This window comes from Salvelinus fontinalis, unplaced genomic scaffold (genome assembly GCF_029448725.1).
Source record: "Salvelinus fontinalis isolate EN_2023a unplaced genomic scaffold, ASM2944872v1 scaffold_0032, whole genome shotgun sequence".
In the NCBI taxonomy this organism is placed as follows: Eukaryota; Metazoa; Chordata; class Actinopteri; order Salmoniformes; family Salmonidae; genus Salvelinus; species Salvelinus fontinalis.
The window spans coordinates 447,005-463,294 of NW_026600241.1; the positions used below are offsets into that span (position 1 = coordinate 447,005).

Below are 16,290 nucleotides of genomic sequence, written 5' to 3' on the forward strand. Positions count from 1 at the left end.
GCAGGATCAACTGTATCTGCAAATACACAATGTTTTCACTTTCATTCATTTCCGCTCCGTTTGCAATTACATGACATTAACTGTGCAGTTTTCATTTGTGTAAAACGACGAAGAAATTGTTAGGCTACATTGTGACAGATTGGGCCAGTTTGTGAGTGATGATTTAATTTAAGGACCAATGACACCGGACAATGCAAAACGAACTCCATTGGGGGCCATCTAATCTGCATGGTAGACTAATATTTTGGACAGAAAAACACGTATTTAGTAGGCGCTATAATAACCATAAAGACTATTAATAAGCAATGTGTTTGTGGTGTCATATTACTCTCATTTTGGTCTGAAACCTATTAGTGGTTTCCTTTCAATTGTTCTGTAAATAAGTAAACACGTTTTAACTGTTACATGTGCACGCCTACTTCCTGGTCTTGCAGATTTTAATAGTTCATCCATTCAGGTCATGGAATGGACTGATCTCTCCCAGTGTCGGAGTTGAGCCGTCGTATTCCTTCCTTTTCACTCGATCCTTTCTGGAGAAATTCCTTGGGCGCCATTCCTTATTTTCAGCCCGCAGACAGAGAAACATAAACCGCAAACAACACAACGGGTTGAGGTCATCTTGGAGATTTGAGAGGTAGGTTTTGAGAGGGGTTTAAATTTAGGCATGATACTTTCTAAGCATGATACTTTATGATACCTTAATGTATCAACTTTATAAGTTCTGCACTGTGTTCTTCTCTGCTTGTCAACTGTTGGCATAAAAATACTAGTTTCACAATTTGTCTCTACTGAATGGCTTTAATATAACTCGTAAGAATGTCTTAAAAGTCATTTGCATAATGCATAAAATGAGAGAAGGAGATTGTTCTTGCTCTGAACTGTATTGTTCCTGCTGCATCTACAAGTATTGTATTAAGTCAATACTTAAGTAGTGTTTTTTTCTTCATTTGCAGATGAGGGCCATTGGGAAAGTGTCCCTTCAACTGAAGGCGCTCAGTATATTCCCAAGTAACTTTAAATGTCAGATCCGTGGACATAGGGTATCTCGTCCTCAAAACTTTACTGGCTATGAGAGTATCAAACAACAATACAGACCCCAGATACCAGAGTACTTCAACTTTGCAGAAGATGTGCTTGATGTGTGGGCAGAGAAAGAAAAGGTAAAGTATACCTTGTTTATCTAAACTTCAACTTCCATTTCCATTGCTTGACTTGGATGCAATAGGTTTCGGTACTCGTTTTGGGTGCCAGTACTGTTTATATTTTTAGGTGCAGGAGCTCCACAATACATTGAGCAACTATTCTATAAGAGGAACAGGAGCTCAAGCAGTAGAACATTTGAGGTGCCGGTACTCAGCTCCGGGGAGCCCCTCCCCAAGTCAAGCACTGTCCGTTGCATATATTGTCACGGGGGAATGAAAAAATGGTAACACTTGACTTGAACCCTCTGACTGTGACATAGTTGTTATAACTCGTAATGACGTGTTATGTCAGTGTTATGACAACATCATGATGACCGCCTTTAAGTAGCAGGATAGTTGACATCATTCATATTGGCAGAGGGATATGTTCTACATTAAACTTTATGGTTTCAGATGAACTCAAATGTAAATGTGAAATCACCATTGTTTATTTCAGAAAGGAGAGAAAGCATCTAACCCGGCCTTCTGGTGGGTGAATGACAGAAAGCAGGAGGTGAGGTGGAGTTTTGAGGAGCTGGGCTTCCATTCCAGAAGACTGGCCAATGTTCTGTCAGGTGCCTGTGGTCTCAACCAGCAGGACAGGGTGTTTCTGGTACTACCTAGGGTTCCAGAGTGGTGGCTCGTCAATGTGGCCTGTCTCAGAACCGGTGAGCTAGAAAAGATATAATCAAGAAATCCAAGACTTCATAATAGATTCAATCAGAATTGCATTGTCTAGACCAGTGATATTGAACATTTTTCAGCGGGGACCACATTCTTTTTGCCAGAATTTCTGGGGACTCAATTTTTGTCACTAGAAAATCTGGCGGCACAACCTTAAAATCGAGAAATGTTGATTTTCACATAAACAAACAAACAAACTTCAATTCATTAATTGTTCTTCTCTCTAAAGCAGTGGTTCCCAAACTTTTTATAGTCCCGTACCCCTTCAAACAGTCAACCTCCAGCTGCGTACCCCCTCTAGCATCAGGGTCAGCGCACTCTCAAATGTTGTTTCTTGCCATCATTGTAAGCCTGCCACACACACACTATACGATACATTTATTAAACATAAGAATGAGTGTGAGTTTTTGTCACAATCCGGCTCGTGGGAAGTGACAAAGAGCTCTTATAGGACCTGTGCACAAAAAATTATATGATAATCAATAATTTTGCTCTTTATTTAGCCATCTTACATATAAAACCTTATTTTGTTCATCAAAAATAGTGAATGACTCACCACAGGTTAATGAGAAGAGTGTGCTTGAAAGGATGCACATAACTCTGCAATGTTGGGTTGTATTGGAGAGAGTCTCAGTCTTAAATCATTTTCCACACACAGTCTGTGCCTGTATTTAGTTTTCATGCTAGTGACTGCCGAGAATCCACTCTCACATAGATACATGGTTGCAAAGGGCATCAGTTTCTTAACAGCGCGATTTGCCAAGGCAAGAAACTCTGAGCGCAGCCCGATCCAGAAATCTGGCAGTGGCTTCTGATTAAATAAAATTTTCACAAAACCGCTTGTTGCAATTCTGATGAGTCTCTCTTGTTCAGATATCGGTAAGTGGACTGAGGCAGGGCATGAAAGGATAACGAATCCAGTTGTTCATGTCATCCGTTTCAGGAAAGTACCTGCGCATAATTGTGCACTCAGCTCACTCAGGCGCTTCACTATATCATGTTTGACATTGTCCGTAAAGCTTGAGTTCATTTGCACATAAAAAATGATACAATGATGGAAAGACCTGTGTGTTGTTCTTGTTAATGCAGACAGAAAAGAGCTCCAACTTCTTAATCACAGCCTCAATTTAATCCCGCACATTGAATATAGTTGCATAGAGTCCCTGTAATCCTAGATTCAGATCATTCAGGTGAGAAAAAACATCACCCAGATAGGCCAGTCGTGTGAGAAACTCGTCATCATGCAAGCGGTCAGACAAGTGAAAATCATGGTCAGTAAGAAAACTGTAAGCTCGTCTCAATTTTTTTTAAACATGTCCATACTTTGCCCCTTGATAACCAGCGCACTTCTGTATGTTGTAAAAGTGTCACATGGTCGCTGCCCATATCATTGCATAATGCAGAAAATACACGAGAGTTCAGGGGCCTTGCTTTAACAAAGTTAACCATTTTCACTGTAGTGTTCAAACTGTCTTTCAAGCTGTCAGGCATTCCCTTGGCAGGAAGAGCCTCTCGGTGGATGCTGCAGTGTACGTGGCGTCGGGAGAAAATGCTTGCACGCGCGTTACCACTCCACTATGTCTCCCTGTCACAGCTTTCAGTACAGATACCAACACATCTTGACCACCAAAGTCCATTTGATGTCACAAAGCTGTCCAGTACTTTATAAATATAATCTCATGTTGTCCTGGTTTCCAGAATAGGATGTCTTCCTTAATTGATCCCCCATAAAAGTAACGGACATATACCAGGAGCTGTGCCAGGCCCGCCACGTCTGTTGACTCATCCAGCTGTAACGCATATAATTCACTGGCTTGTATGCGAAGCAGTAATTGTTTCAAAACATCTCCTGCCGTGTCATTGATGCATCGTGAAACAGCCTGTCCTAGCCACTCCGTAGCTCACCATATAAGACACTTCTAGCCCCTTCTTATTAATGGTATCTGTTGCTTTTATACATGTCTTACTACTCAAAAGTCGTCTGTTCCCATTGCTTATTTTTCAAATTGTCATGTTTTGTTTCTAAATGTCTGCGCAAGAGTGAAGGTTTCCTGCGAGAGAGTAACGGTTAATGTGATTGGATGTTAATTATTTGACTAGGCTACCTGTATTTTACATTGTGTTGTTATTTAGCTGAACACTAGATCGTTTAATTTGATTTTTGGCAGTGAAATGAGGCTACTCAGGCGAGAAAAAAACTTCACCCAAAAGTATAGCCCCATTGGAAAATATGAAAGTACTGTTTGAAAATGTGAAGAAAATTATTTTTATTTAAAAAATACATTTAAAAATTATTTTTAAAGATATATATTTGGCGTACTCCCGACGGCATTGCCTTTGGGAATACAAGAGAACCAATATATACATTTATTTCCTTAGTACAATTTATCTTTTTCAATAACGTTTGTATATTGTTCCCATAAAATAATCTGTACTCTTCATTTTTGGTTCCCCCCAAAATAAAACTATTTTTTATTTGGCGACCCCACTGAAATTCCCCCGGCGACCCTGACTTTGAATACCACTAGTCCAGACATAATGCTATCAGATAGCATATGTTTAGTTCAGTAAATATGTTTGGGGCAATGCAATTGAAATAGTTTGGGAGACAAGCTGCTAAATTAATAAACATTTTCAGTATAAATGCGATGCCTAGGGACGGGTGTACTATCTGACCTCCTGACCTGAACAGAAAAATGTACAACCTTATTTATTCCAGTGCCTTGTCATTAGCTATGACTAGGGCCCCAAGGTTTCCCTTCAGGAAAATCTCCTGTCCCTGGTAAAGTCCCATGTCCCCCACAGGAACAGTGCTGCTGCCAGGCACCTCTCAGCTGACAGCCAGGGACATCCTCCACCGGCTACAGACCTCCGGGGCCCGCTGTGTCATCACAGACGAGTCCCTGGCCCCCCTGCTCGATGCCGTGGTCTCTCAGTGCTCCAGCCTGCAGCACAAAATACTGGTGTCCCCCACCAAGAGAGAGGGCTGGAAGAACTTTGGAGATCTGGTGAGGTAAAGGTAACTTAGGTCAGCCAAAATTCCATAGACACTTATCATAGAAAGGATTATATATTTATATATTTCTTAATTCCATTATTTTACTACGTTTTTTGCTACACCCGCAATAACATCTGCTAAATATGTGTATGTGACCGATTTGATTTGGAATGGATCATAATGACTCCAGTTCACTGTGTCTGATCCATTGATTTGGTCTGGATGGGATCATAATGGCTCCAGTTCACTGTGTCTGATCTATTGGATTGGTCTGGATGGGATCATAATCACTCCAGTTCACTGTGTCTGATCTATTGATTTGGTCTGGAATGGATCATAATGACTCCAGTTCACTGTGTCTGATCCATTGATTTGGTCTGGATGGGATCATAATGGCTCCAGTTCACTGTGTCTGATCTATTGGATTGGTCTGGATGGGATCATAATCACTCCAGTTCACTGTGTCTGATCTATTGATTTGGTCTGGATGGGATCATAATCACTCCAGTTCACTGTGTCTGATCTATTGATTTGGTCTGGATGGGATCATAATGGCTCCAGTTCACTGTGTCTGATCTATTGGTTTGGTCTGGATGGGATCATAATCACTCCAGTTCACTGTGTCTGATCTATTGATTTGGTCTGGATGGGATCATAATCACTCCAGTTCACTGTGTCTGATCTATTGATTTGGTCTGGATGGGATCATAATGGCTCCAGTTCACTGTGTCTGATCTATTGGATTGGTCTGGATGGGATCATAATCACTCCAGTTCACTGTGTCTGATCTATTGTTTTGGTCTGGATGGGATCATAATGACTCCAGTTCACTGTATCTGATCTATTGGTTTGGTCTGGATGGGATCATAATGACTCCAGTTCACTGTGTCTGATCTATTGATTTGGTCTGGATGGGATCATAATGACTCCAGTTCACTGTGTCTGATCTATTGGTTTGGTCTGGATGGGATCATAATGACTCCAGTTCACTGTATCTGATCTATTGGTTTGGTCTGGATGGGATCATAATGACTCCAGTTCACTGTGTCTGATCTATTGTTTTGGTCTGGATGGGATCATAATGACTCCAGTTCACTGTGTCTGATCTATTGGTTTGGTCTGGATGGGATCATAATGACTCCAGTTCACTGTGTCTGATCTATTGGTTTGGTCTGGATGGGATCATATTGACTCCAGTTCACTGTGTCTGATCTATTGGTTTGGTCTGGATGGGATCATAATGACTCCAGTTCACTGTGTCTGATCTATTGGTTTGGTCTATCTACATCTTGCTTGTTACTTTCAGCGTCTCTGTACTGACCAAACTCTCTCCATAGGAATGTGTCCAGCGACCATGAGTGTGTGAAGACTCGCAGTGATGACCCTATGACCATCTTCTTCACCAGTGGGACCACAGGGTCACCTAAGATGACCCAACACAGCCACAGCAGCTATGGGATAGGCCTCACTGTCAACGGAAGGTAGGTCCTCCAACATTAATCTCAGTTAACACAGATGTTTACGTAGTTTGTCCACGAGAGATTAATTCAACATAACCTTAACCACAAACACAACCATAACATAATCACAACCATAGCATGCCACAACCATAACATAATCACAACCCCGCCACAACCATAACATAATCACAACCATAAGATAATCACAACCCTAACCATGCCACAACCGTAACATAATCACAACCACACCATAACAAAATCACAACCATAACCATACCACAACCATAACAAAATCACAACCATAACAAAATCACAACCATAACCACGCCACAACCATATCATAATCACAACCATAACAAAATCACAACCATAACCACGCCACAACCATATCATAATCACAACCACACCACAACCATAACAAAATCACAACCATAACCACGCCACAACCATATCATAATCACAACCACACCACAACCATAACAAAATCACAACCATAACCACGCCACAACCATATCATAATCACAACCACACCACAACTATAGCATAATCACAACCATAACATAACCACGCCACAACCATAACATAATCACAACCATAGCATAATCACAACCATAACATAACCACGCCACAACCATAACATAACCACGCCACAACCATAACATGGGTTGAACTTAGATTGCACTGACTCTAATTGCTGTTGTGAAAGCAGCAGCTACTCTTCCTGGGGTCCACACAGAACATAAACCATGACATAATACATGAACCATGACATAATACATGAACCATGACATAATACCCATTGAACTGAAACCTAATTGGGGTTTATCTCCGTCCTACTCCCTCCCTCTCTCCTTCCCTCTCTCCCTCCCTCTCTCCTTCCCTCTCTCCTTCCCTCCCTCTCTCCCTCTCTCCTTCCCTCTCTCCCTCCCTCTAACCCTCCCTCCCTCTCTCCTTCCCTCTCTCCCTCCCTCCCTCTCTCCCTCCCTCTCTCCCTCTCTCCTTCCCTCCCTCTCTCCCTCTCCTTCCCTCCCTCCCTCCCTCTCTCCCTCTCTCCCTCCCTCCCTCTCTCCCTCCCTCCCTCTCTCCCTCTCTCCCTCTCCTTCCCTCTCCCCCTCCCTCCCTCTCTCCCTCTCTCCTTCCTCCCTCTATTCCCTCCCTCTCTCCCTCCCTCTCTCCCTCTCTCCTTCCTCCCTCTCTCCCTCTCCTTCCCTCTCTCCCTCCCTCCCTCTCTCCCTCTCTCCTTCCCTCCCTCTCTCCCTCTCCTTCCCTCTCTCCCTCCCTCTCTCCTGTCTGTGTGGAGGTACTGGTTGGACCTGACGGAGAGGGATGTCTTGTGGAACACATCTGATACAGGCTGGGCCAAGTCTGCCTGGAGTAGTGTCTATGCCCCCTGGATCCAGGGAGCCTGTGTCTTCATCCACCATATGCCCCGCTTCGACAGTCACACTGTACTAGAGGTGTGTGTGTGTGTGTGCGTGTGTGTGGTGTGTGTGGTGTGTTCATCCACCATATGCCCCACTTCGACAGTCACACTGTACTAGAGGTGTGTGTGTGTGTGTGTGTGTGTGTGTGTGTGGTATGTGTGGTGTGTTCATCCACCATATGCCCCGCTTCGACAGTCACACTGTACTAGAGGTGTGTGTGTGTGTGTGTGTGTGTGTGGTGTGTTCATCCACCATATGCCCCGCTTCGACAGTCACACTGTACTAGAGGTGTGTGTGTGTGTGTGTGGTGTGTGTGTGTGGTGTGTTCATCCACCATATGCCCCGCTTCGACAGTCACACTGTACTAGAGGTGTGTGTGTGTGTGTGTGTGTGTGTGGTGTGTGTGGTGTGTTCATACACCATATGGTCTGAAAACAACACCTATTCCCTTACATCTTTGATGTCAGCACATCTGAGGGAAGTGGATCGCTTCAGATCTGCAGGCACTGCATTTGACCACTAGAGGGCCCTGCATGTCCATTCTCACTCCATAGAACCTCTCTGTGTCTTCCACTGCAGGTGTGTCATGGCTAGGTTAATACTGAATGTAGTGGGGAAATGTTATTTCATGTCATTACAGATACTGATATTTCATGTGTTTTTCTTTGAAGACTCTGTCCAGCTACCCCATATCCACATTCTGCACGGCTCCGACTGCTTATCGAATGCTAGTACAAGAGGACATGTCCAGGTATTTGTTCACACACTGATTAAATAAGGGCTCCTTTTTAGTTTACAACCAAATCGTTATTCACATCTGAGACATCTCTTTTTTGTCAGTTATAATTTCAGCAACTTGCAGCATTGTTTGTGTGCTGGTGAACCCATCAACCCAGAGGTGATGGGGAAGTGGAGGAATGCCACTGGACTGGACATCTACGAAGGATATGGACAAACTGAAACTGTGAGTTAAGTTAGAGGTGATAAAAGGTTGCCCAGAGAATGGTGTCTTAGCTTCTCTGTCATTTCACTTCCAGGTACTGATAGCTGGTACTTTTAAGGGCATGAAGATCAAAGCCGGGGCTTTTGGGAAGGCTTCACCAGAGTATGATGTGCAGGTATATGCAGTCGACAGACAACAGTGTGGAAGATTATCCAAGTCATTCATTCGTGTAATGTGTGCTAAACCATCAGCATTAACCAATGTGTAATCAATAAAGTTTCCACGTTTTGATACAAACTGCGGACATTGGCAGCATTTGTGTTCCTATCTCAGGTCGTAGATGAAGCCGGTAATGTCTTGCCCAGAGGAGTGGAGGGGAACCTTGGTATCAGAGTGAAACCACACAAGCCCTTTTCCCTCTTTACTGAATACACAGTATGTACGCCCACTTCACTGCAGCCACTTGGTCTCCCTGTCTGTTTTCTTCCAATAGCAATTGATGAAATATCCACATCATTGATTGTTATTTTATTTAACTAAGCATGTCAGTTAAGAACAAATTCTTATTTACAATGACGGCCTACACCGGAAGACGCGGGGCCAATTGTGCTCCGCCCTATGGGACTCCCAATCACAGCTGGTTGTGATACAGCCTGGATTGATTGATTGACTGACTGACTAGTCCTTGAATTTGATATTGATTTGAACCTTCTGAAATACGTTGAGACTTGGTTTGTTTCCTTGCATCTTAATATTGTACTATTTGTATACACGTCTATGCAGGGTGACCCTGTTCGAACAGCAGAGTGCTATGTTGGGGACTTCTACCTGACTGGAGACAGGGGTGTCATGGACGAGGACGACTACTTGTGGTTCGTGGGTCGAGCTGATGACGTCATCCTGTCAGCTGGGTAACACTACGGTCGACTTCCTGCCCAGGCCTTGCATTGCATCAACCAATGGTTGCGTGCCACATCATCGACTGTGCAGTTGGGAATTAGATTGCTATGTCATTATGCTGTGTTCGTAACCAAGTGGGAGGTGGGAATTTACCAGTTGTGAAGTTGTAAATACCAGTTGGATGCATTCACGTGCTTTGAACTTGTTGAGAAACCCCGATTGGCTAATGGCCAAATAGCTGAGTAAACACTAAACTAAAAATACAGTTATCATGCTTGTAAACAAATTATAGTTTTCAAAAACTATATTAATACATTGTTTTTATAAATAATGTTTTGTTGTTGCATTTAACTGCCGAAAATGCTGTTATCGAGGTCGTTTCCTTAGGAGATGAGGTCAGAGGTCACTATGTGGGAGCTCAGGATGATAGTTTCCCACTAGTAATTACCAGTTGGAGGGCCGTTCAACATTTCTCCCAGTTTTATGTGTAAATTCCCACTTTCCTGTTCATTACGAATGCAGCGTTAGCTGACATGTTAAATACCTATCCAGGCGTTGTAAGATCTGCCATGTCTCAGCAATGTAGTCGGGTAGGAACTCAACCTATATCTATACCTATATCTATGGGGCACAAATTTAAACAATTTAAAGTTCTTCTCAGTCCATGAATAAGCTCAATCTGAGTCTGGAAAACTGAACAAAAATGTTTAATTGACTATCACCCTATTCGCCCGGGACTAGTATTACTAGAGAACGTTGGTTATGTAATTATTACTCCAGAATGTCCGTTATTCCAAAGGACAATTCGGACAGGATTAGTTTTTTCCAAACTGGCCCCTGTAATTATGACTTTTTTTCAATAAATTGACAGTTATGACGGAAGCCTGTAGGTTTTTATTCTAGGTGTGGAGATATTTCAACATGTCCAGGTGATACAGGCACACTGATAACTCCAGCTTGGTTCCCAAGTTTCTAAACCAGCTTTGGTGTAGTGTCGCCATAATATTTGAATTGAGGAAGTGTCATCATAATCATTAGAATATTTCAGCAATCTGTAGTACGTCCTAAATGCCCCCCAGCCTTCAGATGGGAGCTAAACAGGGCACTTGCACCTGAGATGTGTTTTAAGACTATGAATGAGAAAGTTAACTTATCATTTCCAAATGTTTAGGTCAGTTCTATGCTGCTTTGCGATCTATTAACAGCAACTTTTGCATCAAATAGGCCCAATATTTTTTTACAGATGCATTTGACAATATTCAATTCATAATCACAAAAGATATAAACCAAAGCATTCACTGTGAAAGTTGATACATGTAGGCCATTTATATATAACTTATGCGGAGCACTTATTTATGGAATCAATCAATCAATCAATCAATCAATTTTATTTTATATAGCCCTTCGTACATCAGATAATATCTCGAAGTGCTGTACAGAAACCCAGCCTAAAACCCCAAACAGCTAGAATGCAGGTGTAGAAGCACAGTTATCGTTTTCTTACTCAAACCGCGAGCGAGCAACCTCTGTCAAACTCAGACATTTCTCTCAAAACACAGGGAAGTCGATTCGCACAGGACTAGCGTTATCCGAGGACCTTGGATTTCGCCAGAAAACAGTAGGTTATTCTGGCTGGGATTGTTACTCTCCTGCCATGTACAAATTACTGCCATGGCAGATTCGGACGGGACTAAAATTACAAATGTGGTGTTTTGTGCTCATGCAAATAATTACATTACACCACCTCCCCTAGTAAAACTAATCCTGTCTGAATAGCACTAAAGTCTGGGTTGGTTGTTTAGGTACCGAATTCATAGTAAAACTAATCCTGTCTGAATAGCACTAAAGTCTGGGTTGGTTGTTTAGGTACCGTATTCGTAGTAAAACGAATACTGTCTGAATAGCACTAAAGTCTGGGTTGGTTGTTTAGGCACCGTATTCGTAGTAAAACTAATCCTGTCTGAATAGCACTAAAGTCTGGGTTGGTTGTTTAGGTACCGAATTCATAGTAAAACTAATCCTGTCTGAATAGGACTAAAGTCTGGGTTGGTTGTTTAGGCACCGTATTCGTAGTAAAACTAATCCTGTCTGAATAGCACTAAAGTCTGGGTTGGTTGTTTAGGCACCGTATTCATAGTAAAACTAATCCTGTCTGAATAGGACTAAAGTCTGGGTTGGTTGTTTAGGTACCGAATTCATAGTAAAACTAATCCTGTCTGAATAGCACTAAAGTCTGGGTTGGTTGTTTAGGTACCGTATTCGTAGTAAAACGAATACTGTCTGAATAGCACTAAAGTCTGGGTTGGTTGTTTAGGCACCGTATTCGTAGTAAAACTAATCCTGTCTGAATAGCACTAAAGTCTGGGTTGGTTGTTTAGGTACCGAATTCATAGTAAAACTAATCCTGTCTGAATAGGACTAAAGTCTGGGTTGGTTGTTTAGGCACCGTATTCGTAGTAAAACTAATCCTGTCTGAATAGCACTAAAGTCTGGGTTGGTTGTTTAGGCACCGTATTCATAGTAAAACTAATCCTGTCTGAATAGCACTAAAGTCTGGGTTGGTTGTTTAGGCACCGTATTCGTAGTAAAACTAATCCTGTCTGAATAGCACTAAAGTCTGGGTTGGTTGTTTAGGTACCGAATTCATAGTAAAACTAATCCTGTCTGAATAGGACTAAAGTCTGGGTTGGTTGTTTAGGCACCGTATTCATAGTAAAACTAATCCTGTCTGAATAGCACTAAAGTCTGGATTGGTTGTTTAGGTACCGTATTCATAGTAAAACTAATCCTGTCTGAATAGGACTAAAGTCTGGGTTGGTTGTTTAGGTACCGAATTCATAGTAAAACTAATCCTGTCTGAATAGGACTAAAGTCTGGGTTGGTTGTTTAGGTACCGTATTCATAGTAAAACTAATCCTGTCTGAATAGCACTAAAGTCTGGGTTGGTTGTTTAGGTACCGTATTCATAGTAAAACTAATCCTGTCTGAATAGGACTAAAGTCTGGGTTGGTTGTTTAGGTACCGTATTCATAGTAAAACTAATCCTGTCTGAATAGCACTAAAGTCTGGGTTGGTTGTTTAGGTACCGTATTCATAGTAAAACTAATCCTGTCTGAATAGCACTAAAGTCTGGGTTGGTTGTTTAGGTACCGTATTCATAGTAAAACTAATCCTGTCTGAATAGGACTAAAGTCTGGATTGGTTGTTTAGGTACCGTATTGGTCCATTTGAGGTGGAGAACGCTTTGATTGAACACCAGGCTGTGGCTGAGTCAGCCGTGGTCAGCAGCCCTGACCCTATCAGAGGAGAGGTACAGTATGGATGGATCAATCAAATCCATTAAAGTAATAGGTCATCCTCATCCAGAATCAAAGCCGTCAGATGATGTCAGAGCTCAGAAATTGTTAGACTATGGACTATCTTGTTGGTTATATCTCTATAAATGAACCTATTATGGCTTCAATCCCAAAATCATTCGTAGCGACTGCACTATAATTGGGCTCCCGAGTGGCGCAGCGGTCTAAGGCACTGTATCTCAGTGCTAGAGGCATCACTACAGACCCTGGTTCGATTCCAGGCTGTATCACAACTGGCGGTGATTGGGAGTCCCATAGGGCGGCGCACAATTGGGCCAGCGTCGTCCAGGTTTGGCCGTCGTTGTAAATAAGAATTTGTTCTTCACTGACTTGCCTAGTTAAATAAAGGTTAAATAAAAGTTACATAAAACAATGCAGTTTAATATGTCATCCATCTTTCCAGGTTGTGAAGGCATTTGTTGTTCTAACAGCAGAGTACAAATCTCAAGATCAAGATCAACTTAAGAAAGAATTACAGACGCATGTGAAGAAAGTTACTGCACCGTACAAGTATCCACGCAAGGTAAGTGTTATTCTTTTGTTGAAAAAAAGCTTGATCAATATCTATTAGAAGGCAAAATAAGGTATTTAGACTTTTCTCATCTTCACAGATAGAGTTTGTGGAACAGCTACCAAAGACAGTTAGTGGTAAAATCAGAAGAGTGGAGCTAAGGAACAAAGAATGGGGAAGATCCTGAATGGGTTGAGGATCATCTGTTGTACTGCTGTTGTTGGAACAGTGACGAGAAGGCAGTCGGTTTCTGTCTTTTCCTACTAGCACCGACTTTGCTGATAACTACTTCATTGAGGAAAAATGTACTTACTGTGACGGTGATATGTGGTTGTCTCACCTAGCTATCTTAAGATGAATGCACTAACTGTAAGTTGCTCTGGATAAGAGCGACTGGTAAATTACTCAAATTAAAATGTAAAATGAATCAAAACATCTGTGAAATGAATGGCACGTCTTTTTCTATTTGTCTCCATCATTGCATGAATAGCTACTTCACATTGGTATGAATGGAAAAAACTTGAAGAATAAACTTTTGATTCAGTATATTACAGCACTGTGTGTGTGTACGTGCATGTGTTATTCCGTGAACAGCAGCCGTGATTTACTAGACAAATTAAGGCACAAAGCAAAGTGATAATATTGAGAAAACAAACATCTATTCCTGTACAAACCTCTTTTGATTATCCCATGATCCTCGGAGGTCTTCAACTGAAGATTCTAGTTCTCTGCATGTTCTGCTTCACACACTTGTTGGTGTTGATTACAGTGTGCAGTCCAGGTAGACCCCTGGGTACTGGAGCATAGCACAGCCAACGCCCCAGGACACCACCCCTAACAGCATGGTACGACACACCAGAGGCCAACCTGAGTCCCCCTACAGAAGAGAGAGACTGGCCCTGTGTGAATACTTTAATGTGATGTACATGTCTTTTCTCTCTTGTCTAGTTTCTAATCTGTAGGTCATTAGCTAAGTGGAAGCAAGATTTCCTATTTTATCTCAATCAGTACATCCTTCTCAGGGACCGGGCCATTGATTTAGTGGCAATCCGTGATTCAAACTGAGTTTCCCAGTGTGTGAGTGGCCTGTACCTTGATCAACTGGTTTTAAATGACATGGGTCTGCAGATATGGCCCTCCCGAATCTTCTGACTCCTCACCAACGAGCCCTCACTGCCCAGGTCCACCGTCATCCTCTGACCCCTCACCAACGAGCCCTCACTGCCCAGGTCCACCGTCATCCTCTGACCCCTCACCAACGAGCCCTCACTGCCCAGGTCCACCGTCATCCTCTGACCCCTCACCAACGATCCCTCACTGCCCAGGTCCACCGTCATCCTCTGACCCCTCACCAACGAGCCCTCACTGCCCAGGTCCACCGTCATCCTCTGACCCCTCACCAACGAGCCCTCACTGCCCAGGTCCACCGTCATCCTCTGACCCCTCACCAACGAGCCCTCACTGCCCAGGTCCACCGTCATCCTCTGACCCCTCACCAACGATCCCTCACTGCCCAGGTCCACCGTCATCCTCTGACCCCTCACCAACGAGCCCTCACTGCCCAGGTCCACCGTCATCCTCTGACCCCTCACCAACGAGCCCTCACTGCCCAGGTCCACCGTCATCCTCTGACCCCTCACCAACGAGCCCTCACTGCCCAGGTCCACCGTCATCCTCTGACCCCTCACCAACGAGCCCTCACTGCCCAGGTCCACCGTCATCCTCTGACCCCTCACCAACGAGCCCTCACTGCCCAGGTCCACCGTCATCCTCTGACCCCTCACCAACGAGCCCTCACTGCCCAGGTCCACCGTCATCCTCTGACCCCTCACCAACGAGCCCTCACTGCCCAGGTCCACCATAATCCTCTGACCCCTCACCAACGAGCCCTCACTGCCCAGGTCCACCGTCATCCTCTGACCCCTCACCAACGAGCCCTCACTGCCCAGGTCCACCGTCATCCTCTGACCCCTCACCAACGAGCCCTCACTGCCCAGGTCCACCGTCATCCTCTGACCCCTCACCAACGATCCCTCACTGCCCAGGTCCACCGTCATCTTCTGACCCCTCACCAACGAGCCCTCACTGCCCAGGTCCACCGTCATCATCTGACCCCTCACCAACGAGCCCTCACTGCCCAGGTCCACCGTCATCCTCTGACCCCTCACCAACGAGCCCTCACTGCCCAGGTCCACCGTCATCCTCTGACCCCTCACCAACGAGCCCTCACTGCCCAGGTCCACCGTCATCCTCTGACCCCTCACCAACGAGCCCTCACTGCCCAGGTCCACCGTCATCCTCTGACCCCTCACCAACGATCCCTCACTGCCCAGGTCCACCGTCATCCTCTGACCCCTCACCAACGAGCCCTCACTGGCCAGGTCCACCGTCATCCTCTGACCCCTCACCAACGAGCCCTCACTGCCCAGGTCCACCGTCATCCTCTGACCCCTCACCAACGAGCCCTCACTGCCCAGGTCCACCGTCATCCTCTGACCCCTCACCAACGAGCCCTCACTGCCCAGGTCCACCGTCATCCTCTGACCCCTCACCAACGATCCCTCACTGCCCAGGTCCACCGTCATCCTCTGACCCCTCACCAACGAGCCCTCACTGCCCAGGTCCACCGTCATCCTCTGACCCCTCACCAACGAGCCCTCACTGCCCAGGTCCACCGTCATCCTCTGACCCCTCACCAACGAGCCCTCACTGCCCAGGTCCTTGCATCCTCTGACCCCTCACCAACGAGCCCTCACTGCCCAGGTCCACCATCATCCTGGAGGGTCTTTGGGTTTGGAGAAAAGCATATCAGAATGTAGAGGGACATGGAAAG

General features: G+C 44.3%; 1 protein-coding gene across 2 annotated transcripts; it reads left to right on the plus strand.

Annotated features, from left to right (window-relative positions):
• Positions 1–5: 5 nt before the first annotated feature.
• Positions 6–14,010, plus strand: acsm3 (acyl-CoA synthetase medium chain family member 3). 2 transcript variants are annotated; one of them, XM_055910815.1, is made up of 14 exons: positions 6–634; positions 954–1,160; positions 1,639–1,849; positions 4,671–4,878; positions 6,201–6,344; positions 7,624–7,780; positions 8,419–8,498; positions 8,588–8,711; positions 8,785–8,865; positions 9,024–9,125; positions 9,474–9,601; positions 12,801–12,900; positions 13,350–13,469; positions 13,558–14,010. In XM_055910815.1, exons 2-14 carry the CDS (start codon positions 954–956, stop codon positions 13,642–13,644), a joined length of 1,749 nt encoding a protein of 582 aa, XP_055766790.1. In that variant the 5' UTR covers positions 6–634; the 3' UTR covers positions 13,645–14,010. The 2 variants fall into 2 exon arrangements, with proteins under 2 accessions (XP_055766790.1, XP_055766791.1); XM_055910816.1 differs by lacking the exons at positions 9,474–9,601; positions 12,801–12,900.
• Positions 14,011–16,290: the final 2,280 nt, after the last annotated feature.